This window comes from Dicentrarchus labrax, unplaced genomic scaffold (genome assembly GCF_905237075.1).
Source record: "Dicentrarchus labrax unplaced genomic scaffold, dlabrax2021, whole genome shotgun sequence".
Classification (NCBI taxonomy): domain Eukaryota; kingdom Metazoa; phylum Chordata; class Actinopteri; family Moronidae; genus Dicentrarchus; species Dicentrarchus labrax.
The window spans coordinates 7,780,540-7,800,279 of NW_026136721.1; the positions used below are offsets into that span (position 1 = coordinate 7,780,540).

General features: G+C 42.5%; 1 protein-coding gene across 5 annotated transcripts in view; it reads left to right on the forward strand.

Annotated features, from left to right (window-relative positions):
* LOC127355317 (microtubule-associated tumor suppressor 1 homolog) overlaps positions 1–19,740 on the forward strand; it is a 77,336-nt gene that overhangs the window by 24,287 nt on the left and 33,309 nt on the right. For 3 of the 5 annotated variants that reach the window (XM_051386079.1, XM_051386074.1, XM_051386075.1), the window contains exons 2-6: positions 3,714–5,256; positions 5,344–5,799; positions 8,791–9,019; positions 16,072–16,293; positions 19,063–19,293. In XM_051386079.1, coding sequence (XP_051242039.1) covers positions 4,111–5,256; positions 5,344–5,799; positions 8,791–9,019; positions 16,072–16,293; positions 19,063–19,293 — 2,284 coding nt within the window. In that variant the 5' untranslated portion in view covers positions 3,714–4,110. The remainder of the gene's footprint in view (positions 1–3,713; positions 5,257–5,343; positions 5,800–8,790; positions 9,020–16,071; positions 16,294–19,062; positions 19,294–19,740) is intronic. The other 2 variants (XM_051386078.1, XM_051386076.1) reach the window with 2 other exon arrangements.

The window sequence follows — 19,740 nt, forward strand, 5'->3', positions numbered from 1 at the left end:
AGTCCACAAGCTCCTCCGTTAGTTTTGTTCCAATGGCTGAGGCAGGCGGTGCATTAGGCTGTTTTCAAAGGGACAAATGTGTCACATTTATGGCTGCCAGATTGGTTGAGGTTTCTGGGATGAAAACCCTGGTGTGCAGGAGTTAGGCCGCTGTTGGGCCAAGCCTTTTTGTCTACCTAGGATGATGGTGTGGTGGTTTTTACTGCACTTTGTGCTACACTTCCCTGACATCACCTGTTTTTATAGGTTCTTTATTTGCTAAGTAGGGGTGGCTATTATCATTTCAACTACCAGTATAAAAGCAGATAATGCAATATGAACATTTTGCTGATACACACTTTGGATAATTACTTTAATGTCAAATGTGGCAAATGCTGTGTGTCTGAAATCACTCAATATTTCTTATGTAGTGTGCTGTTTACCCAGTGCCATTATGACTGTTCAAAGTGTAAGATTTATGCTCTTTATAGTTTTATCAACCCAGTTCAAGGTGAGGACTTAAGGGAGTTATAGATATTGTGTAAAGTTTAAAACTTCTTACATGAGAAATGAAAATGAATATGTGCAAAAGGGTGGAGCCATTGTGAAGTGTGATGTTTTTCAAGTTTTCAGCTGTTTGTTCAGTGTGAACACTTTGGGCAAAACTAACCATCTTTGTACACGCTTGTAAACGCTATGTTTTCTTTAAAGCCAGGCATCAGTCAGGGTTTGCCATTGCTGACAATGTAGTGTTGAATTTGATATTTAAGTTTGGAAAGGTTCAACTCAAATCTAATTCCCTTAGTCTCTACTTGTGTCTGAAGACCATTTTCTCTGCATGACCATAGCTTCTAATGAATCTTCAGAATTTTTAGCCAGCCCTATAACCTCTGTCTGTCCCAGTGAGTGCGTGAGTAATGAAGGTACACCATTGGTTGGTCGAGTGCTGGAGTTTCCCCATTTGGCGTTGCTCTTTCAAAATAAATAGGTGCAAATGTTAAGTCATATACTTTAACTCCATAGTGTGAGTATGGGCACAGCTCTCCAAGGCTAACAGTAGTGGGTTCATACCCTCTAGTGCTCATGCTGCATTGTAGACTTTTAAGTCCCCTTAATACATAGATTCGTCTGTCCTTAAATTGGGCTGAAACCGGACAAACACACATCCACTTCATGTGACACAACCAGTCCACACCACAACGACACATCACAGTACACTACAGCACCTGTTATTCATTCAGAGGGGGTCACTCATCATAACTTCAAAACAAAGCCTACTGCTGAGAGAAGCAGAGACGATGATTAAACACTGTAACAGTCCTAGGACAAGTTGCAGAACATATAATATCCAGTAATCCACATTATAGACACTACCACTGATTATGTAAGAGTTCTGCCACACGGTCCAGCCATATACTAGGTTTTCAACCTAGTGTTGTTGATACTGACAGTGACAGGGGTTATTGGGTGATTGTTTGTCTGCTCTCAGACAGACAGACAGACAGGAACAGAGGGACAGACAGAGACAGGCAGACAGACAACAACCACAGACTCTGTAGGCTGATCAGAGTGGAGAGATAGTGTTGATAGTATTTGATTAGGCCAAGCCGACCTCACCACCTCTACATCAGTATGCCACATTATCAGTTGACCTTGTTGTCTCAGTCCCTTTCATAGTTAATGCAGTTTGCTGACATACTCATACTGTCTGATTACACTTTTACACTTGCATACTGACCGGCAACATTTATCCATAAAACATTGGTTGAACATTTTGCCTTAGATATTCTCTTGTTTACTATACTGCCTGTGAACCCTGTAATCAGTCCTGTGAACTAAAGCTAACAGTGGAGCTAAGGTGACTGTTTGATAATGCCACTGTCAGGCTGTCTGTCTGATGCCCTAACCCTAGCTCATACATTATGGATTAGTGCAGGGGTAGACTGCAGCAGGGGAGAGTCTGGTGATCTCTCTTTTTAAGGCTGTGACTGTTAATACAGAACATGCTTTTTTTTTGCTGTTTGTTAATTTGTCCACCCAGTGTATTCAAAATGGGAGACTTCAGCAGTGGCAACCATTTGTGCAATGCTTTCAGCAAAAGTTTTCTTTTATTGCCTTTATTGGATAGTGACAGCCAAAGATAGACAGGAAAGGGGGGCAGAGTCGGACCCGAACCTGGGCCGGTCATGGGTCGCCAGCTCTACCGACTGAGCCAACCGGGCGCCCAAAAGTTACATTTTTATTGCTGCTCCTATCTCTGTAATATCACATACTACTTTAAAATGGGATTTTAGTAGATCCTGATTAATGCACGCAGGAAGGTGTAGTAATGCAAAATGTGTGCAAGAAGCTAACTCGGATGAAAAGAAATCTGTGTTTCAGGTAACTCTGCTCACACACAACACATTTGGATAAGAGAAGAAGATGCAGATATCCTGTTTCGGTGACGTAATGTTTTCCTGAGCAGTTGAGGGCTTTTAACTGAGTGCCTCCTCTCTTTCTGTCTACCTGGAAGTGAGTCAACTCTCTGTGCCGCCCGGGGGCCCTGCTGTCATTACTGGATAATGGAGATGGAGCGCTGTCCTGGATCTGATCGCCTTTATTTAGCTGCTCCTCTCTTTTCTCTTTGTCCCTGACCCACATACACGCACGCGCGCACACACACACACACACACACACACACCACACACACACGCACGCACGCACACACACACACACACACACACACACACACACGCACACGCACGCAGGCAACCACACACATACAGCAGGTGTCAGTCTCATCATTAAGCATGCCACAGTGTGGACGATGTGCATAAACGTGACAGACCTTTAACTTTGCTTTTGCAGAATTTGCATTGTGGTATTTCAATGATTTTGGACAGTAAAACATCTGTCGGCCAAAAATCAGAGCATCAAGACTGATGCTGAACTACTCAGACTTTGGAGTCTGAGTGTGAAAATAAAAGATGCAGGTCAGAATCACTGTTCCACTCCAGGTCCTTCACTTCCTAAAGGAGTTCAACTTGTGGAGACTGGTCTTTTTACTACCGATTTACTACAGCTGTTAATCGGAAACACCTCCAAGAGTCTGTTACTGTGTGTGTGTGTGTTATGCTTGTTGCTGCAGTCAAACCTATAACTTCCGGATTTTAGCCTGCAGAGGGCAGCATTTCTCAACTCTTTTTACCATCAGTGTGCAGACACTGGGTTGTTTCAGCAGCAAAGAGAACATCAGTTCAGCAGGGGAAGAGATGTACAGAAAAGTGACGCATACTAAAATAATGTTGTTAAAATCTTTCTTTAGGAGATTTAACATTTGCAGCTGATTCCTGATCAGCTACAGGAGTTTGACATTGTGTAAAGTTTAAAACTGCTTGCTTAAATTTAAATGTCTTTTATTTGGCAGTGTCTTAAATTAACAAGGTAGAAACTAAAATAAATATGTACAAAAGGGTGGAGCCATTGTGAAGTGTGATGTTTTTCAGGTGCAGCTGCTTGTTCAATGTGAACCCTTTCAAATCTAACCATCTTTGTAGCTGCAGCGATTAGGTGATTAATCAATTAGTTATTGTATTAAAAAATGCATAGCAAATATTTTGATAATTGATGATATTTTTTTTCATATATAATTCTGGTCTTCTATGACAGTAAAGTGAATGATTGATCAAAGTTGTGCTGTTGTATCCAAAAGTTAAAATAATCATTGTTTCTCTCTTCTTGCTGTTTTTCAGATGTTTTCAAAAGTGGAGTGCTGAAAATGTGGAATCTTGTCCTAAAATAAGATGCAAAGATCAGGGCCCGTAAATGCATATTTCTCTAAATTACAGTTCTGCAGTTGACAAGGACACGATGACTTACAGCCCTCGAGGAAGTACTGCAGAATTTTCGAGCAGTGTTTAAAATGTATAAGTGTCTGGACTAGATATCCAAAGGAGAACTGCAAACACTGCCCTACAAGAATGGATTGACAATCTATAAAATGTCAACATATAAAGAATATAAAGAGGATAAAAATCTGTGAAGAACACTGTTCATAGTTCCTCCACAACCAGCAAGAACAACAACAGGAAGCCAATGGGCCAGTAACGTTCATCACAGATCAGAAAGTACAACATTCCTGATCTAGAGATGAGTGTTTCTCAGCCCAGCGAGGGTCTCCCTGTCAGGGGCAAAAGTGGATCCACCATGAGGCTCCCACTTCACAGTGCAGGAGACCACAACGGGAATGCTTTCCCAATTTCCTCCTCCTCCTCCTCCTCTTCCTCCTCCTCCTGTCTGGGGGAGTCGTCTCCAGAGTCACTGCGGAGCCTGAGCAGCCTCAGTGGGGGCCGGACTGACAGCCCACTGGACTATGACATGTTTGAGGTCACCCTGATGACGACAGTGATGACCAAAACGGACAACGTGACAGATGTTGTCATTGAGAAATGGGTGCCAGAGGAGAAAAGTAAACCAGATGACAATGACGACGTCTCAGTGGGAAAGATACAAACAGCGGCAGAGCTAACGGAATCCAACGACAACTCTGTGTCTGTCTACCTGGACGCCATCAGTGGCGAGTACCGCCAAGACACCTGGAACGACAACCTGGCGCTGGCCCTGTCCCTGGCGACAAACAGCGGTGGCTGCGGCAATACTGATGACCTCAGCAGCAGAAGTGGTAATGGGAGACGGCATGGCTCCTCAACCCCAGATTCAGACGCTACAGAAATCCCTGCCGATGATGATGATGACGATGATGAAGAGGAGGGTCTGTTTTTGTCCGTGAGCTCTGACATGGGTGTGCGGAGAAGCAGCGTGACCCTCATAAGCTCGGGCAGACAATCCAGTGACAGCCTGGTGGACCCAGGTAGCTCTGCTGTGGCTCTGAGTGTAGCTGATGATGAGAGGTCAGAGCTGGTGTTAGAAGGGCTGGAGGTTGCCTGTCCCCTCGGTGTACCTGTGGAAGACCAGACAGAGCCTCCTGCTTGTGAGGACCTTTGTGACACCCCCCTGAGATCATCATCTTCTGCTAATCCAAGTCAAGATGCTAAGGAAGTCACACATTCTGCACCTGAGAAAGTTGAATTCAGTGCAGTGGGCCCCAAACCAAACGCCAGTCAGCCAGCCAGAGCAGCTAAATCCAAATCAACCACTTCAACTACAACTGCTCCCAAGACAGCCGTCAAACCATCCTCTCTGGAGGCAAAGAGAGTTTCCAAACTGGATCTAAAAAACGTCAAGGCTAAAGTTGGGTCCCGGTCCACATCATCTCCAGCTAAAACACCTAGCCAGGTATTGTAGTGTTACTGAAAAGCTTCCATGACTCAAGTATTGTACAGCTGTCTTCTGTCTAATGTTTGTAATTCTTCTTCTGCGCAGCAGAACAGATCCATTCCATCCAATGGAAAAAGAGCTGTTTCTAGGAAGGAGGAAGCACAGACTGGGGATGGAGGTAAAAAGCAAAGATCATCTACAGGTCCAGTCAAAGTGGCCGTGGTGCTGAAACCCATCAGAGGGAAGAGTAGTAACCTCACAATCAACCACAAGACAGCAGCCGGTGACTCCTCTCAGCCAGAGAGGAAGAGTGCGGCTGTCAGTCGAACACTCTCCACTTCGACCAGCTCTCTAGGGTCTGAGGCGGTTGAGGAAGGAACCCTGGACTCTCCCAGGAAGGCTGTCCCGGAAGTGCCTGGTAAACTGGAAACAACTGAAGGTGTGGAGAATTCCCATCCAAGTGAAGATGCTCATAAAGAGTCTGTGGAGGACCAAAGGGAGGGTACTGGAAAGGCTTTAATGACGGAGGCAGCAGTGGAGAAACCAAGGAACCATAGCAGGGTGAGTAAGATGAGAAATGTGTTTAAACTGAGCATCTCTTGGATGAGAGAGCGGGGATCCATCTTCCTTAATTACTAAATCCATGAATATGATTTCCTTCTGTGCTCTGCTGGCCAGGAGACTTATTTTATCCAAAGATTCCCTCCCTACTACATATGGGCAGTGGATTAGAAAGGTCATGTGTCATGCCTACCTAGAAGAAGATCAGATATACCATAATAGAGTCCACAAGAAAATTCCATTCCTATCCTCTGTTGATGGCACTGCAGCTGCTATCTTTTTTCCTTTCTTAAATTATTTGTTATTTTTGTATACTTCTTTTTATGTGTGTATGTGAACTTATCTCTATGAATGTAATATGTATTTATATGGGCATATTTTTGTATGGATGTCTGGCTGTACGCAAATGTACCAATGGTTTAGTTATTGGGGGGTTTGATGTATCGATTCTCAAAAACACTGTATAGATTTTTATGTTTAGATCACCAACAGCTAGATATCCGTGTTGAACGTAAACTGAGGGCAGTGATGTTGGATATTACAGGGACTGTGATCAGTACAAATGCAGATCCCACGCTTCTGGTTGCATGAAAATAGTAAACTTTTTTTAAATTCAGGTTTTATGCATGTAGCGGTGTGGTCTTTGACAGTTCAATCTCAAATTTGATTTCTCAATATATCGCCTATCACGATAGATCGCTATATATTGAATCGTAACCCCTGTCTCGTGATATGTATCGTATCACCAGATTCTTGCCCATGCACAGCCCTACTATCTACTTGTGGGGTATTTCGTCTATTTCCAGAGGTCTCCTCTTTAGGAACCGAGTCTGAGCCAGGGGTGTGTTTTGTTTTTTGCCTTTAAAATAGTATCTGCCTGGTCTTTAATATAACGTGTCTTGATAAGGCATTCTAGACTCCATCCTTTTTGACATTTATATGGAGATGTTTTCAGACATAATGTATAACTTAACCTTTTGATCAAACTGCTTTCCTTATGTGTTTCAATGAACCAGGCATTTTGCTCCACCTAGAACATGTACTTGAGGACACACCTTACCATGGTAGAGCACGCCTGTATTGTCCTCTGTTTGTCTGTTGAGCCTGTCCTTTAATACCCTGAAGTTGGTACATTATTAAAACATTTGAGTGTGCAATTATTTTTTTTTCTGCACCTCAACTGAGCATCTCTGCCTCAGCCTTGTGTGTTTAGTCACAGTCACTGGCCCGAGATATAGCTTATGCAACACAACCATTGTGAAACAGATAAGTGTTGCCACCCGCTGGATCACATCATCTGTCATAAAACCTGGTGGGTTAGTGTGTGTGTGTGGGGAGTCATTGGGTTTACTGGTTTTTTTTAGGCTAGACAAAGAAAACTTTGTGGATACACAGTAACATAAAAAGTGTCTCCAGCAGTGTTATGTTTTTTTTAAATGAGCACAGGTTGTCACTTTTCAGAGTTTTATTTTTAAATTCCAGCTTTACAGCTGAAAGGAAAATAGCAGTTATGGTATATGCTCAAACAGGGAATACTGGAGTTAAACATTGTCATTAACATTTGCAGGTCAGAGGTAGATGGGTTGGAATTACGTAAAGTATAAGTCAACACCGGAAAATGAACTGAATGAACTGTGAATAACAGGCAAATGCAAATCCAACTTTTGTCAAAAGGCAGTGAGCTTTAGTCGTCTCATGCCCTAAGCTGTGCTGTTGTCTAGCATCATTTGCATGCACAGAGGAGACAATGTCATAGCAGGTTTGGTGTGCACATGCAGTTGTACATGTACAATGTGTATGTACTCTGCCTCTGGTATGTGTGAGCCAATGACAGGTTTAAAACCTGCCCTAGCATATTCTCTCGTAGGCAGCCTCAGGGGATTGTATCAGCGCAGGGTGTGTTTAAAACAGGTCTCACACACCTGTGCATGAGAAACAAATATGTGTAAAAACCAGTGTATTTTGAAAAAGTTGTGATTGCAGTCAAACAAGGTAATATTTTCAAGAAGTTCCAACCAATCCAATCTAATCAAAGTTGACAATTCTTGTCACTTAGTTATTCACACTGATTTGCTTGATTATTTTATGTTATTCCCATCGTAACTTTATTTTATTGATATTCAGAGAAATGGTGTTATACATGTGAGCATCAATTGGGCCCAGTTCAGCTGCCAGCTAGCATGTCAACACATGATTTAGTGTATATTGGTATGCTACAATAATCCGTGGGCTCAGCCTCTTGGCTCAGCTGAAAAGTCAAAGGAGGCTTTAAGCTACAAGAACACTCCGAAGTGTTTCATCTCTTCTGAACAGGCCCCGTGTCTGCTGCTCTGCCACTCTGGGTGGGGAGGTGGAGGTGACAGGGCACAATGCTTTTTGAACGAAAGCACATCAGGGATTTTATCTAAGAATAGATTTGTGGACGTTCTCTTTTTTTCTTCACTGTCCCAAGTTCTCGACTGCTGTTAGTACAAATAGCTGAGCAATGACGGCTAACAACAGTTTCTATAAGCTGAGTCTTTCTTCTGAAGAGAGTGAGACAGACGCCAGACCTTCATCCACAAACTCACTCCATGTGTGCTGGTGTTTATAGAGTCAGAGGGGTGGGGGTGGGGGTGGGGGTGGAGAGAGAGAGAGAGGGAGAGAGAGAGGGGGAGAGAGAGAGAGGGAGAGAGAGAGAGAGAGAGAGAATTCTCAAGGGGAATGTACAACACAATAGCAACTTTTTTTTACCCCTCTTGTGGTTGCAGCACACTCCCAATTGTCCCTCCTCCCTCTCTTTCCTTCTCTCGCTTTTCCTCCTCCCCCTCTATCTTGACACACTCTCTCCCTCACTCCTCCCCTCTGCTCCTTCACTGCCTCCCTCGCTTCCCCCCAATCCACATTTCTGACTCTGAGCGGGGAATGGCTAACACCATGGTCTCAGTGCGCAGCTCCGAGCTGGGGCCCCTCGGCTGGGATGCAGTCACTAAACGTCAGCTCTTCCTACAGAAAGTCTCCTCCAAGCTGGGGCCCAATTCCAGGCCGCAGGGGAGAGGCATCAGAGTGGATAAGGGGCCCACTGGACCGGCTCCACCTCCAGGGTCAGGGACTGGAACTCCAGGACAGGGGAGCCCCGGGCCAAGGCAAACCCAGAAGGATGGCTCCACGTTGGAGGACGGACAGGGCGCTGGTGGTGGATCTCCAACGAGAGCGAGGCAGAGCCAAAGTCAGTGCCAGGGTGAGTCAGTATGGTTTCTGTATGTATGTAGAGACATAAACATGAGCTATTTCAGTACACACACACATTAACTTCATGAAGGCTGAAATGTAAACACGCTGCACATGGACTGTATGTCTGGTCTGCTCCGCTCGACAACACTCTCTTCAGCTTCTCTCTCTGTCAGTCAGGCATATAGACTCGTGTGTGTGTGTGTGTGTGTGTGTGTGTGTGTGTGTGTGTGTGTGTGTGTGAGTGAAAAACTCTGCTTTGTCTCTGCAGCAGACTCAGGAAATGAGCAGGCTGACACTGCAGAGCTGCAAGTTAAAATGCCTTCCACATACCACTACACCACTCACATGCACATACACACTCTCACTCACAGACACTCTGTTTTGCAGGCCTTAACACACACTGTTTTTCGATTTCCACACTCTGTCACACACAGTGAGCAAGTTGCTGACGGACAGGCATGTACTGTTACTGTTACTGTGTGTGTGTGTGTGTGTGTGTGTGTGTGTGTGTGTGTGTGTGTGTGTGTGTGTGTGTGTGTGTGTGTGTGTGTGTGTGTGTGTGTGTGTGTGTGTGTGTGTGTGTGTGTGCAGCTGGTGAATTAGCTTCTCGTGTGTGATTGTTTCAGCTGCAGTGTTGCATAAGAGCAGAACTCTGTTTCTTTAAATTCTACAGTTGACAAACTACTGCTGGACACTGGACTGTGTGTTTATGTGCAAACTAATTTTACCCTGCACTTCCCTGTTTGTCTGCAGAGGAAGTTGAAGAGCACATGGGTAACATTTTTCCCTTATATACTTTCATGATTTTTTTTCTTTTCTCCCTCATCCTTTTTTTTTTTTTTCTCCTTTCTCCGCTTTCTTTTTCCTCAAGGGAATTTCAGGTCTGTGTGTGTGTGTGTGTGTGTGTGTGTGCGTCTGTGTGTGTGTGTTTGTGTGTGTGTGTGTGTGTGTGCGTGCGCCACGCAAAGTGATATGTGTTGAGTGGGGAAATGGAGAGCGCTGTTGGCGTCATGTCAGTCACATGTGTCTGTGTTTGTGGGTGTATTAGTAAATACAGTGTATGCTGCTGGTGACAAGACCCTGTTGAGACACTCCACTTAAACATGGTGTCCCCTATCTGGTGTCCAGTGGCCTGTAATCCTACTAGTGTGTGTGTGTGTGTGTGTGTGTGTGTGTGTGTGTGTGTGTGTGTGTGTGTGTGTGTGTGTGTGTGTGTGTGTGTGTGTGTGTGTGTGTGTGTGTGTGTGTGTGTGTGTGTGTGTGTGTGTGTGTGAGAAACCAGATCTTTCTCCTTATAAAAGGTCACATTCGGATGGACAAAAACTTGTCTGTCCTCTCCGCTGATACTCAGGAACAAACGGATGCCTCTTGACCTCAGACTGAGATCGCCATCAATGGATTCCTTTGAGTGTGTGTGAGTGTGTGTGCGTGTGTGTGCCATTTTGAATTTTGACTCGATTACTTCATTACAAATCCTTTCCATTACAGGTTTAGCCAATGTACTCACGTGCTCTGTGTTTATCTGTACTTAGATGTGATGGGCTTTGTAAACAGTTAAATCTGCCTCTAAGATAAAAGAAATCCACATAAGCGTGAGGCAAACTGACCAGTCCACATTTTATCAGGAGGTCAGTCTTGGGTCAGGTCTTGCTTTAGCGTGATAACACTCCTCAATAGATTGTCCCCTTGGCTCACTATCTGCTAAACATGCACGGCCACAATTTAACAGTTTAATGTGTTCTTGTGGCCACATGGACGCTGCAGCACATGGTTGTGTTTCCTGTTTGCTATGCTGATTCATGGTTTGGGTGTTGAGTTTAAGTGTAGATTTGGTTCTGTCACTCAACCATTTACTGCTGTGGAGTACCATGGCTCAACACCCCTTATGTTATGCAAAACATTACCATTGTAGATAGCAGGGGGCTGACATCTTCAGAGCAGGAGACACATTCATTGAGTAGGCCTGAGGAAGACTTTGGTGCATTGCACAGACCTTTTTAACCAGTATTATTGGCACGGAATAAAACACTCTTCAGCTCAATCTTGTTTATCTTCCATTACTGCTGACCATTTTTCCAAGCTTCCTTCGGGCCAGTTGCGCACGGTGAATGTACGTCCATTAAAAAGTGCTTGTTTTTGCCACTGACTGGCTCAGATTGTTATTATAAGTGTCTGACAACATTATGGAAAAGATTCCCATAGAGATAGACCTGTTTTGTTAAAGATCCTTTTTTGGTTAACCAGAAACAGCTGTTATATCGCTCTGTTCTAAGCCACCAGACTCTATTGACAAAAACAGTAATTTTACCTTGCAGAACACGGGGGTCACTGGCCTACCGCTGCCTCAATTGGTTTGTGTTATTGTGTGACTTTTAAATGGTTAAAAACACCAAAACCTGTCTTTGGCTGCCAGCTGCAGCACTCTCCCTCAGTACTGGACCTGTTTCTCTTAGTCTTAGGAAATTGGGTCCAGGTTGGAAAAATACAATGTCCCTTTAAACTAACATCTAAGTCTAAGCAATCAGCTGCAGAGCAACATTTTTAGAGTTTGGTCTTGGGTTTATGGTTAGGTTAGGTTAAAGGAATGAAGTCACTAAAAGTTCCAGACTGGTGTTGTCAGTTAACTGTGTGTACATGTGTGTTTTTGTGTACCAACAGTAGGCACGAGGCAGTTCTATAGTGCACCAGCTCTTACCTAACATTGATTTCCTAGGTAAGAGAATACAGCTGATTTACTCTGGCTTTTCATCAGAACTGAAACAGAATGAAGCCAGATGTTTCCTGCCAGCTTCAGTCGCAGTACAAGTTTTACTGCTGCTCTGACTTCGCTAACAGAGACTACTGTGTGTGTGTGTGTGTGTGTGTGTGTGTGTGTGTGTGTGTGTGTGTGTGTGTGTGTGTGTGTGTGTGTGTGTTACTGTGAGGTAATGTAACACATGTAAACTTTTTCTCTTTATTACAAGCCCTGCTTCTTCCCTGTTCTTTGTGCTTTCTGTCTCTTTCTCTCTCTCCCTTTGTGTGTCAGAACTCATATTTGTAGAAAGTTTGATTCAAACTTTAATGATCTCTGTGGATAAATGAAGTTGTTGCATAATATGACACAGCAGAACAGCAACAATAAGATCCAAATAATATAGCAAATTGTTGGTCGTAAACATACAATAAAATGCCAACAGCAGGATTGGGAGAGTTACCTTAAAAATATAATCCAATACAGTTACTAATACCTAACCTGTAAGAAAAACTGATTTTATAATTTGCAGTCCTACTAATAATGCCCCTTTTATTCTAACTGTAATGGATTACAGTTACTTTTTTGTATCCTGATTATGTAACTTAGTTATATGTAACAGATATTAAGTACAAATATGAAATGAAATGACCTTACTGCACATGCAGGATGCACAAATGGAAGAGAGTTAGACTCCATTAAGGCCCAAAAGGAGGTGGGATAACCTGTATATGCATTCATCAGTATGTCAGTAGCACTGTGCAGGTCAAACCTCACAGAACTTTAAGAATAGGTGTCTGATATTAGACCGGATGTCTGTACATTCTCATGCTTCAGATAGAGGAGCTGTGATTTGGGGTCCTTTCACTGCCAAGTCCTATTTGTATATGATGGGATTCAGTTGTTCAAGCTGTAATGTGTCACAGTATGTGTTCTCTCCATCTTTTTTTTTATTAAGGTAGTTGACCACACATCAAAGCTAGCAGTGAAATATGTCTCTGTTGCTTAGTCTGAGGAATTTTTATATTCAGGCAGTTTGTCAGTACGTTGGGTTAAATTATCAAAGTACAACATTTTGTGGGGTTCTTGTCTCTTCTTCCAAGAAAACAAGGGTTGTTTGCTGTAGTTGTTCAATTCAGTTTCCTTTATTGGCATAAGTGTAACACAGACAGTATTGTCAAAGCATTAAGAATGTATAGAACACAAAGGAAAAAAACCATTAGAATTGAAACTATCAGAAAACACTGTGTGTGTGTGTGTGTGTGTGTGTGTGTGTGTGTGTGTGTGTGTGTGTGTCAGAGATTGAGGTGTGTGAAGTTGTTATAGGTTCCACTGATTGTGCTTCAGGTCATTACAGGAGGGGTCTTTGGGATTGCCAAGCCTTGTGTGTGTGCTGCAGAGGAGGCACTGGTTCAGTTGTTGTTTCCTGTCTTAAACATATTGAACACGTGTTTTTTTTTTTTTTTTTCTTTTCACAGCTTCTTAATTTAGAGTTTGAGACTAGGCTGTGGATGTTAAGATGCAGTAATGAACTAATAATGAAAAAAAAAAACCCCTGCTGCTCTTGAATGAGCCGCTGTGCTTCCCTCCTGTCCTCACCGTCACCTGTTTCAGAGCACCGAAGGAGGAAGAAAGCCACTGACAAATGAGCTGAGTAGTAGTAGTAGTAGTAATAATAATAATAATAATAATAATAATAATAATAATAATAATAATAATAATAATGATGATGATGAGGATGATGAGGCCGACTCCACTGCAATCACATGATCACTGTGGAACACCTTGCTGAACACCCACAATGTAATGCATCACTTGCAAGCAGGACTGCCAGGGCCTCCCTGCTCAGCTGGAGATCAGGCTGCAGGTCCCAAAAGTCATTAGAAAAACCAGGCACTGCCCGGTTGATCTGACAGGGCTGTCGGCTCTGGAGGACAAGTTTTAAAAAGTTCCCTTAATATGTATGAGTTAGGTTTTTGAGTGAAATGAAATAATAGTAGTTTTTAGAGCAGCAGACAGTAACGAGGTATTTGGTGGTGTGGCTTTGGAGTGCAAGAAGGGACTGTTGGATTATTTACTACATAAAGCAGCATCAGGACAAAATTGTTAGAGATGTAGATGGTGTTGGATCTGCATCATGGCTACTTCAGATATCTCACTGTTCTCATTAAAAGAGGAGCAGAGACCTCTTATTGTTTGCCACTTGACATTTTGTTCCTCTCTTCCTGCTATGTCTTTGTGTTGCAGTCTTCACGTCCCCGCTTTGGTGTGAAGAGGAGGGCGTCGTGGCTCTCAGGGGAATTCATTCTCCGTTTGGTTTTAGGAAAGAATGTGTGATTCAGTCCACAAAAATGAAAAGAGCTTGAGACGTTGGGCTTGACATTTCCATAACTATAGAACTGCTGCAGCAGCATGTTGAGCATGTACTTTCATCCTCTGGGTACTAACAAAAGAGCCATTCTGTCATTTGTGAACACTTTAATTTACAGATTGCACTTTATCTTTTTCTTAACTGCTTATTGCATATGCATATATAATTTAGAATATAGGCCAGTTTTACATCTTTGTTTGCAAATCTAACGGATGATCAGAAAAAGAATTTTGACCTTTGAATCACTTTGGGAGTCATGGCATGTTCTAGTCTGAGTTTTGATTTGTGGTGGGGGGTTTATAGCTGGAATTAACCTTTTTCTGACACTCAACTGTGACAGATGTTGATCTCTCTGTTATTTTGGTATATTCTGGAGAACCACTAACTTATAAAAAGCATTTATTTGTTGGAAGAATCATTAAAGCAAGTTTTAAGGAAGCACCTGATGGATGGATGGGGGATGCTGATGCTGGGTAGTCTTTGTTACAGTGATTCAACAGGTTCTTTTCTCCACGTTAGTCACATGTATATCTAAATGAAGTAGGCAACATTTTCTTTGATTTGAACCAAGGTGTAATATTGTGAATGCTGTCATAGTGACTGTGGATGTTTTCATCCTCTGAAAAATATCACATTCAGTTGACACGCATATATTTTCTTGATATCTACTACAGTACCCATAATCCTTACTAGCTGTAGGTTCATCGTGTGATTGGGACTGTCCTTGGTATGATCCTTGTTACAGTGTCGCTCTCTCCACTTTTAGATACACCCCCCCGTGATCCATTATATCCTCAGCATCCTAACAACATGTTTAAATGACACTGTAAACTCTGACTGAAAAAGACCAAAATTCTGTCTTCATATCTGTAAAAAAAAAAAAAGAAGGCAGTCTGTAAAACAAATGAACAATTTCTGTTAAGAAAGAAGGTGAGAAAGAGATACAACACGTTAGTAATAGTTTTCTTGCAGGTCTAATGCTGTCACACACCTCCAAAAAAATGCAAATCCTACATAGTTAATTATTACACTCACAATTCACACTGAAATTTTGCTGAGTGATGAAACTGTTTGAAAAGTCTGGTGGCTGTAAATCATTTACCAATACAATAGCAGGATTTTGATGGTATTAGGATCACCCTGCAGCTATCCAGCTGCTGCTGGTGTCACCTGCATAACAGTAGATTGTATTCCAGTCAGAGCCAGCAAGGAAGCATCAAACACATACAGCTGGTGGTGTGTGTGTGTGTGTGTGGGTGTGGGTTTGTGTAGGTTGTGATAGCTGGTTGTGTCACATTGTAAATGTTGCGCCAACATCACTGTAGATGTGACCGCGACCTCAGGCATGCTGATGCTTTGCTCCTGTCTCTGTGCCATGCAGGCCTTTTTTACCTGTGCATTGCCTCAGTCTTCCTCCTCTATTGTTTGTGTGGTTGAGATGGTATAATAATAATAATAATAATAATAATAATAATAATAATAATAATAATAATAATAATCATCAAGTGTGACATTACACTTAACATTACATGTGAGACTCAGTTTGATTACTTGTATATTATCTGATGAAAGAGAAAGATGGGGGAGAGTTCTGTAGTGAATGGAATGGACAGAAAGTAATGGTCTACCTATAGGTGGCATAAATAGCTGCCTCTCCTACATTGACGATTGTTCAGCTCACAAGACAGCTGTGTATGGCAGAGGCTACTAAAGGTTCTTATATATATATATATATATATATATATATATATATATATATATATATATATATATATGAAATCCACTAGATGTAGCACTACTGCTGACCAGACTCCATTGACAAAACCAGGAATTTTACCTAACTAGTTATGTTTCAAGGCAGTATTACTTCCAAAGTCATTTTTCTGTATTGTTTTTGTGGCGATGAATGAAACTAACTCATGGCCTTCTGTGTTTCCTTTTTCTCTCTCTCTCCCAGGTATCCCCAAACCTCGCACCACCACAGAGCGAGCATTTGCACTGGCTGCCCCGGGTCCCATAACATCCAGCTCCAAACCAACAGCCAATCAGCAGCCAGCGTTGGGGTTGGTCGGACGACCCGTAGCACCCGCGGCGTCAAAACTTCCTGTTAAGGGATTACCCACAAGCCTCAGCTCCTCATCTCTGGGAAGCAATGAGAACAATGGAGCCACAAGCAAAGGTGAGGCGGCGGTGTGTGTGTGCCCAGCTCTCTTCCCCTCTCTCGCGCTCTCTCAAACACACACACACACACTCTCATCAGAGGTGGTATTCTTTGGTGTGGTTTCCCTATCACTGCTGACTTAACTTCCTTTTCTTTCACTGTTGGTGTGTGTTTCTCAAGCACTCACACTTGCATAAAGCGACACATCTGTCTCCATCGTATACACACACACACACACACACGCTCATATACAAGATATACAATCAGCTACTAAGAGTGTGCTGACGTTCATAAAGATTCTTGTACAAACAGGCTGTTAGAGGTAAATATACGGTCAGTTCCTCTCTGACTCTGTTGTACACTGTCATCAGACCCGCTCGCCCTGGGGAATCAAGGTGTGTGTGTGTGTGTGTGTGTGTGGTTGTGTGTGTGTGTGTGTGTGTGTGTGTGTGTGTGTGTGTGTGTGTGTGTGTGTGTGTGTGTGTGTGTGTGTGTGTGTGTGTGTGTGTGTGTGTGTGTGTGTGTGTGTTGTCTACAGCGCCATTCTTCATTAATTAATTAAACAAAACCCAGAAGCTCACAATAAATAATGTGCCTTGAGTGACAGTGTGACGTAAAACCTGGAGTACATCCAGCCATCATCATCCAACCTGGTCATTAGTGGTTACTGTCCTCACCCAGCAACTGTCTGACTCATCCTGAATGTTTCATAGTTTGGTGGCATTAGAGATAAAGGAATTTCTCAACCTGTTCGACCTGACCTGCGGTACTCTGAATGAGGGCTGGCAGATTTTCACTACACTATTATCATGGCCAAAAGAATTCATGATAATGATATTTACGCGAGATCTATATATAACTTTTTGAGAACAATTACACTCCATGAACCATAAAAAGTCAGAGAGATGGAAAGAAATGGAAATGATCTAAGAAGTGCTGGGTCACCTACACAATAAATCATTTGTGTACTGTGGTATTTTTATTTGGATAGGCTGCCTACAGATTGTTGGCATATTACTACACCCCTGCTCTGAATCTTGTGATCAGATTTGTTTTTGAACTTCTATTAGGCTAGTCCAAAATCAAAACACTGGATTGTTGAAGGCAAACACACTTTCTCAGGCTTGCCCCAGGCTTGCTTTTTATAGTCTCTACAAAGCCCTGCTAAACATCCCTACAAAAACATAAAGGGAAGACCATGAGATGTGGTCAAAGGCTCAGGAAAAAAGCTAGTTAGTGAGTGAGGGGAGAGCACTTGACCCACAGAAATATTGACATTTATAAACACATACTAAAATGTAATGAGAAGTGGTTCAACAGCTCTTTCTTCTCTTTTCCCACTGACACACTGATCATCACAGTGATAGTTACAGATCACTAGGTTGTTATGGTAACCAGATTACATTCGAGGTTCCTAGTTCCCATGGTAATATTTAGGTTCTGTATTCATCAGAGAGGAGCGTCCGTGTAGTACACCTCCACACAGTTGGTTTTATGTGTTCTATCATTTTATAGATGCACATTAGTAATGACTCTCATTTTTTATCACCTGTAATATGTTTGAGCGGTCCACATGAAGGAAAATAGACAAAGACTGTAGCCCTGAGGGCATTATACTGTACATGTGTGGAAACCAGGAATACACCAGTATGTTAGTCTATTCAATCAAACTCCACCCAGTGAAATTGATTATACTAAATAAAGAATTAATTGGTGAGAATAATTTGATCAAGACTGTTGTGTTAACAATAGTGATGTCAGTTAGATTAGATTAGGTCAGAGCTATGGAATATTAAATCCATCTTTTCTCATTACATCTTAACCTGTCTTACCCTCAGGTGTGTAAAAACCACAGGTTATGAACTTGGCCATAAGAAGCAGGTAATTATCGGTTATCGTATTATCATTTTTATCCTGCTGGAAAATACAGTATTTATAACCTACGATGACATGCAGATACATCTGGCAGTACATACTCGATACCTGTTCCAACATGTGCATTGTCTGTGCTGTCTGAAGCTTGTTTTTGCCAGTCTGTGCTCCACAGACCTCAACTGCTGCTCTGTGGCACACCCTGCCACAAGGACACTGTAATGGGGGTATCGAGAACCGGGACTAAACATTTTAGCTGCACTTTTCACTCCACTTTTACCTGGTTAATCTCTCCCAGTAGATCACATCAGAAACAACATGAGAGCTGTAGGTGATAGAAACACACATAATTAACACAAGACACAAACAGGAAAACAAGACCTTTTTTTCTCTCCGTCTTTGGTCTGTCTTTCTTTTTTGTGCCTGACAGATGCCAGTAGATTTGCATCACACATCCTTAAACACACACATGCAGACATCTGATAAAGCCCTCATGCTTTCATTTCTCAGCCTCCCATCACCACAAATGAAATCATACCTTAGACAGTATTTATGTTTGACATCCATTAGATAACTTCATCAACATATCAATTTAATCTCTGAATGGTGACAGAGTTGCCCTTATTTAAATGAGGTTGTATTGTCTGTATGTATGAGGAAAGGAACTACAGGAACATGTAGTTTTTGTAAGTGGTGCTCTATGTTGAACCTTCCTCCCGCAAACCACTCTACTTCAGTTCTCTGCTCTGCAAAGGATATGCTCTACGCATCTACCTTACTTTCTCTTTTAGATATTTTATTATAATTGTTGAGGTTAAAAAAAACACTATCAACACCCACTCCAAATTTCTGCTCTTTGATCTACGGCATGGCAAAGTAATATGTTATATCTATTTTATATGTCCTTTCCTTCAGCCTCTCCAGCACCAACAGGGACCAAGCCAGAAGAGCGGCCCAGCAGAAGCACTCTTCCTGCGGGCAGCCAGAGCACAGCAAAGCCCCTTGTCTCCAGCAGTGCAGCTACCACCACCACTAATGCTCCCAGTGAGGCAGCTACCAGTGCTACCAGTGGTGTCACTGCTGCTCCAAAGCCTCCTGCAATGAGGAGCAGAGCTCTGTCACTGCAGGCCAGGACCACTACTACAGGTGTGTTTGTGTGTGTGTGTGTACTAAATCCTCCACAACTTTATTTGTTAAGCACTTTAAAACAACCAAAGTTGACCAAAGTGCTGTACCATTACATATTTGCACTGCTTCCATTCTCTGTATCATGCCTTACTTACATAGTACTGTACTGTATGTTTCAGGACTTAAAAGAATATCAGAATTTAAGAGCAAAAAAGCTGTTCCATAAGACTGGACCTCTGTACCCTATTGAAAACTGGCCACAGCTAGTTCTGTAGAACAGACTATCAAGATCAGCAGAGGTGATAACTGGAGTGTCTCAGTCTAATTAGCAGCTTGTTCATCAGCAGTGATAGCTGTTTGTGTTCAGTGAGAATCAGATGGGTTTTGATGGAATGGTAGGCATGGTGATGTGTCACAGACTGGGTCGTGGAAGTGTTTATATGTTTATTATAGGACTGTGTGTGT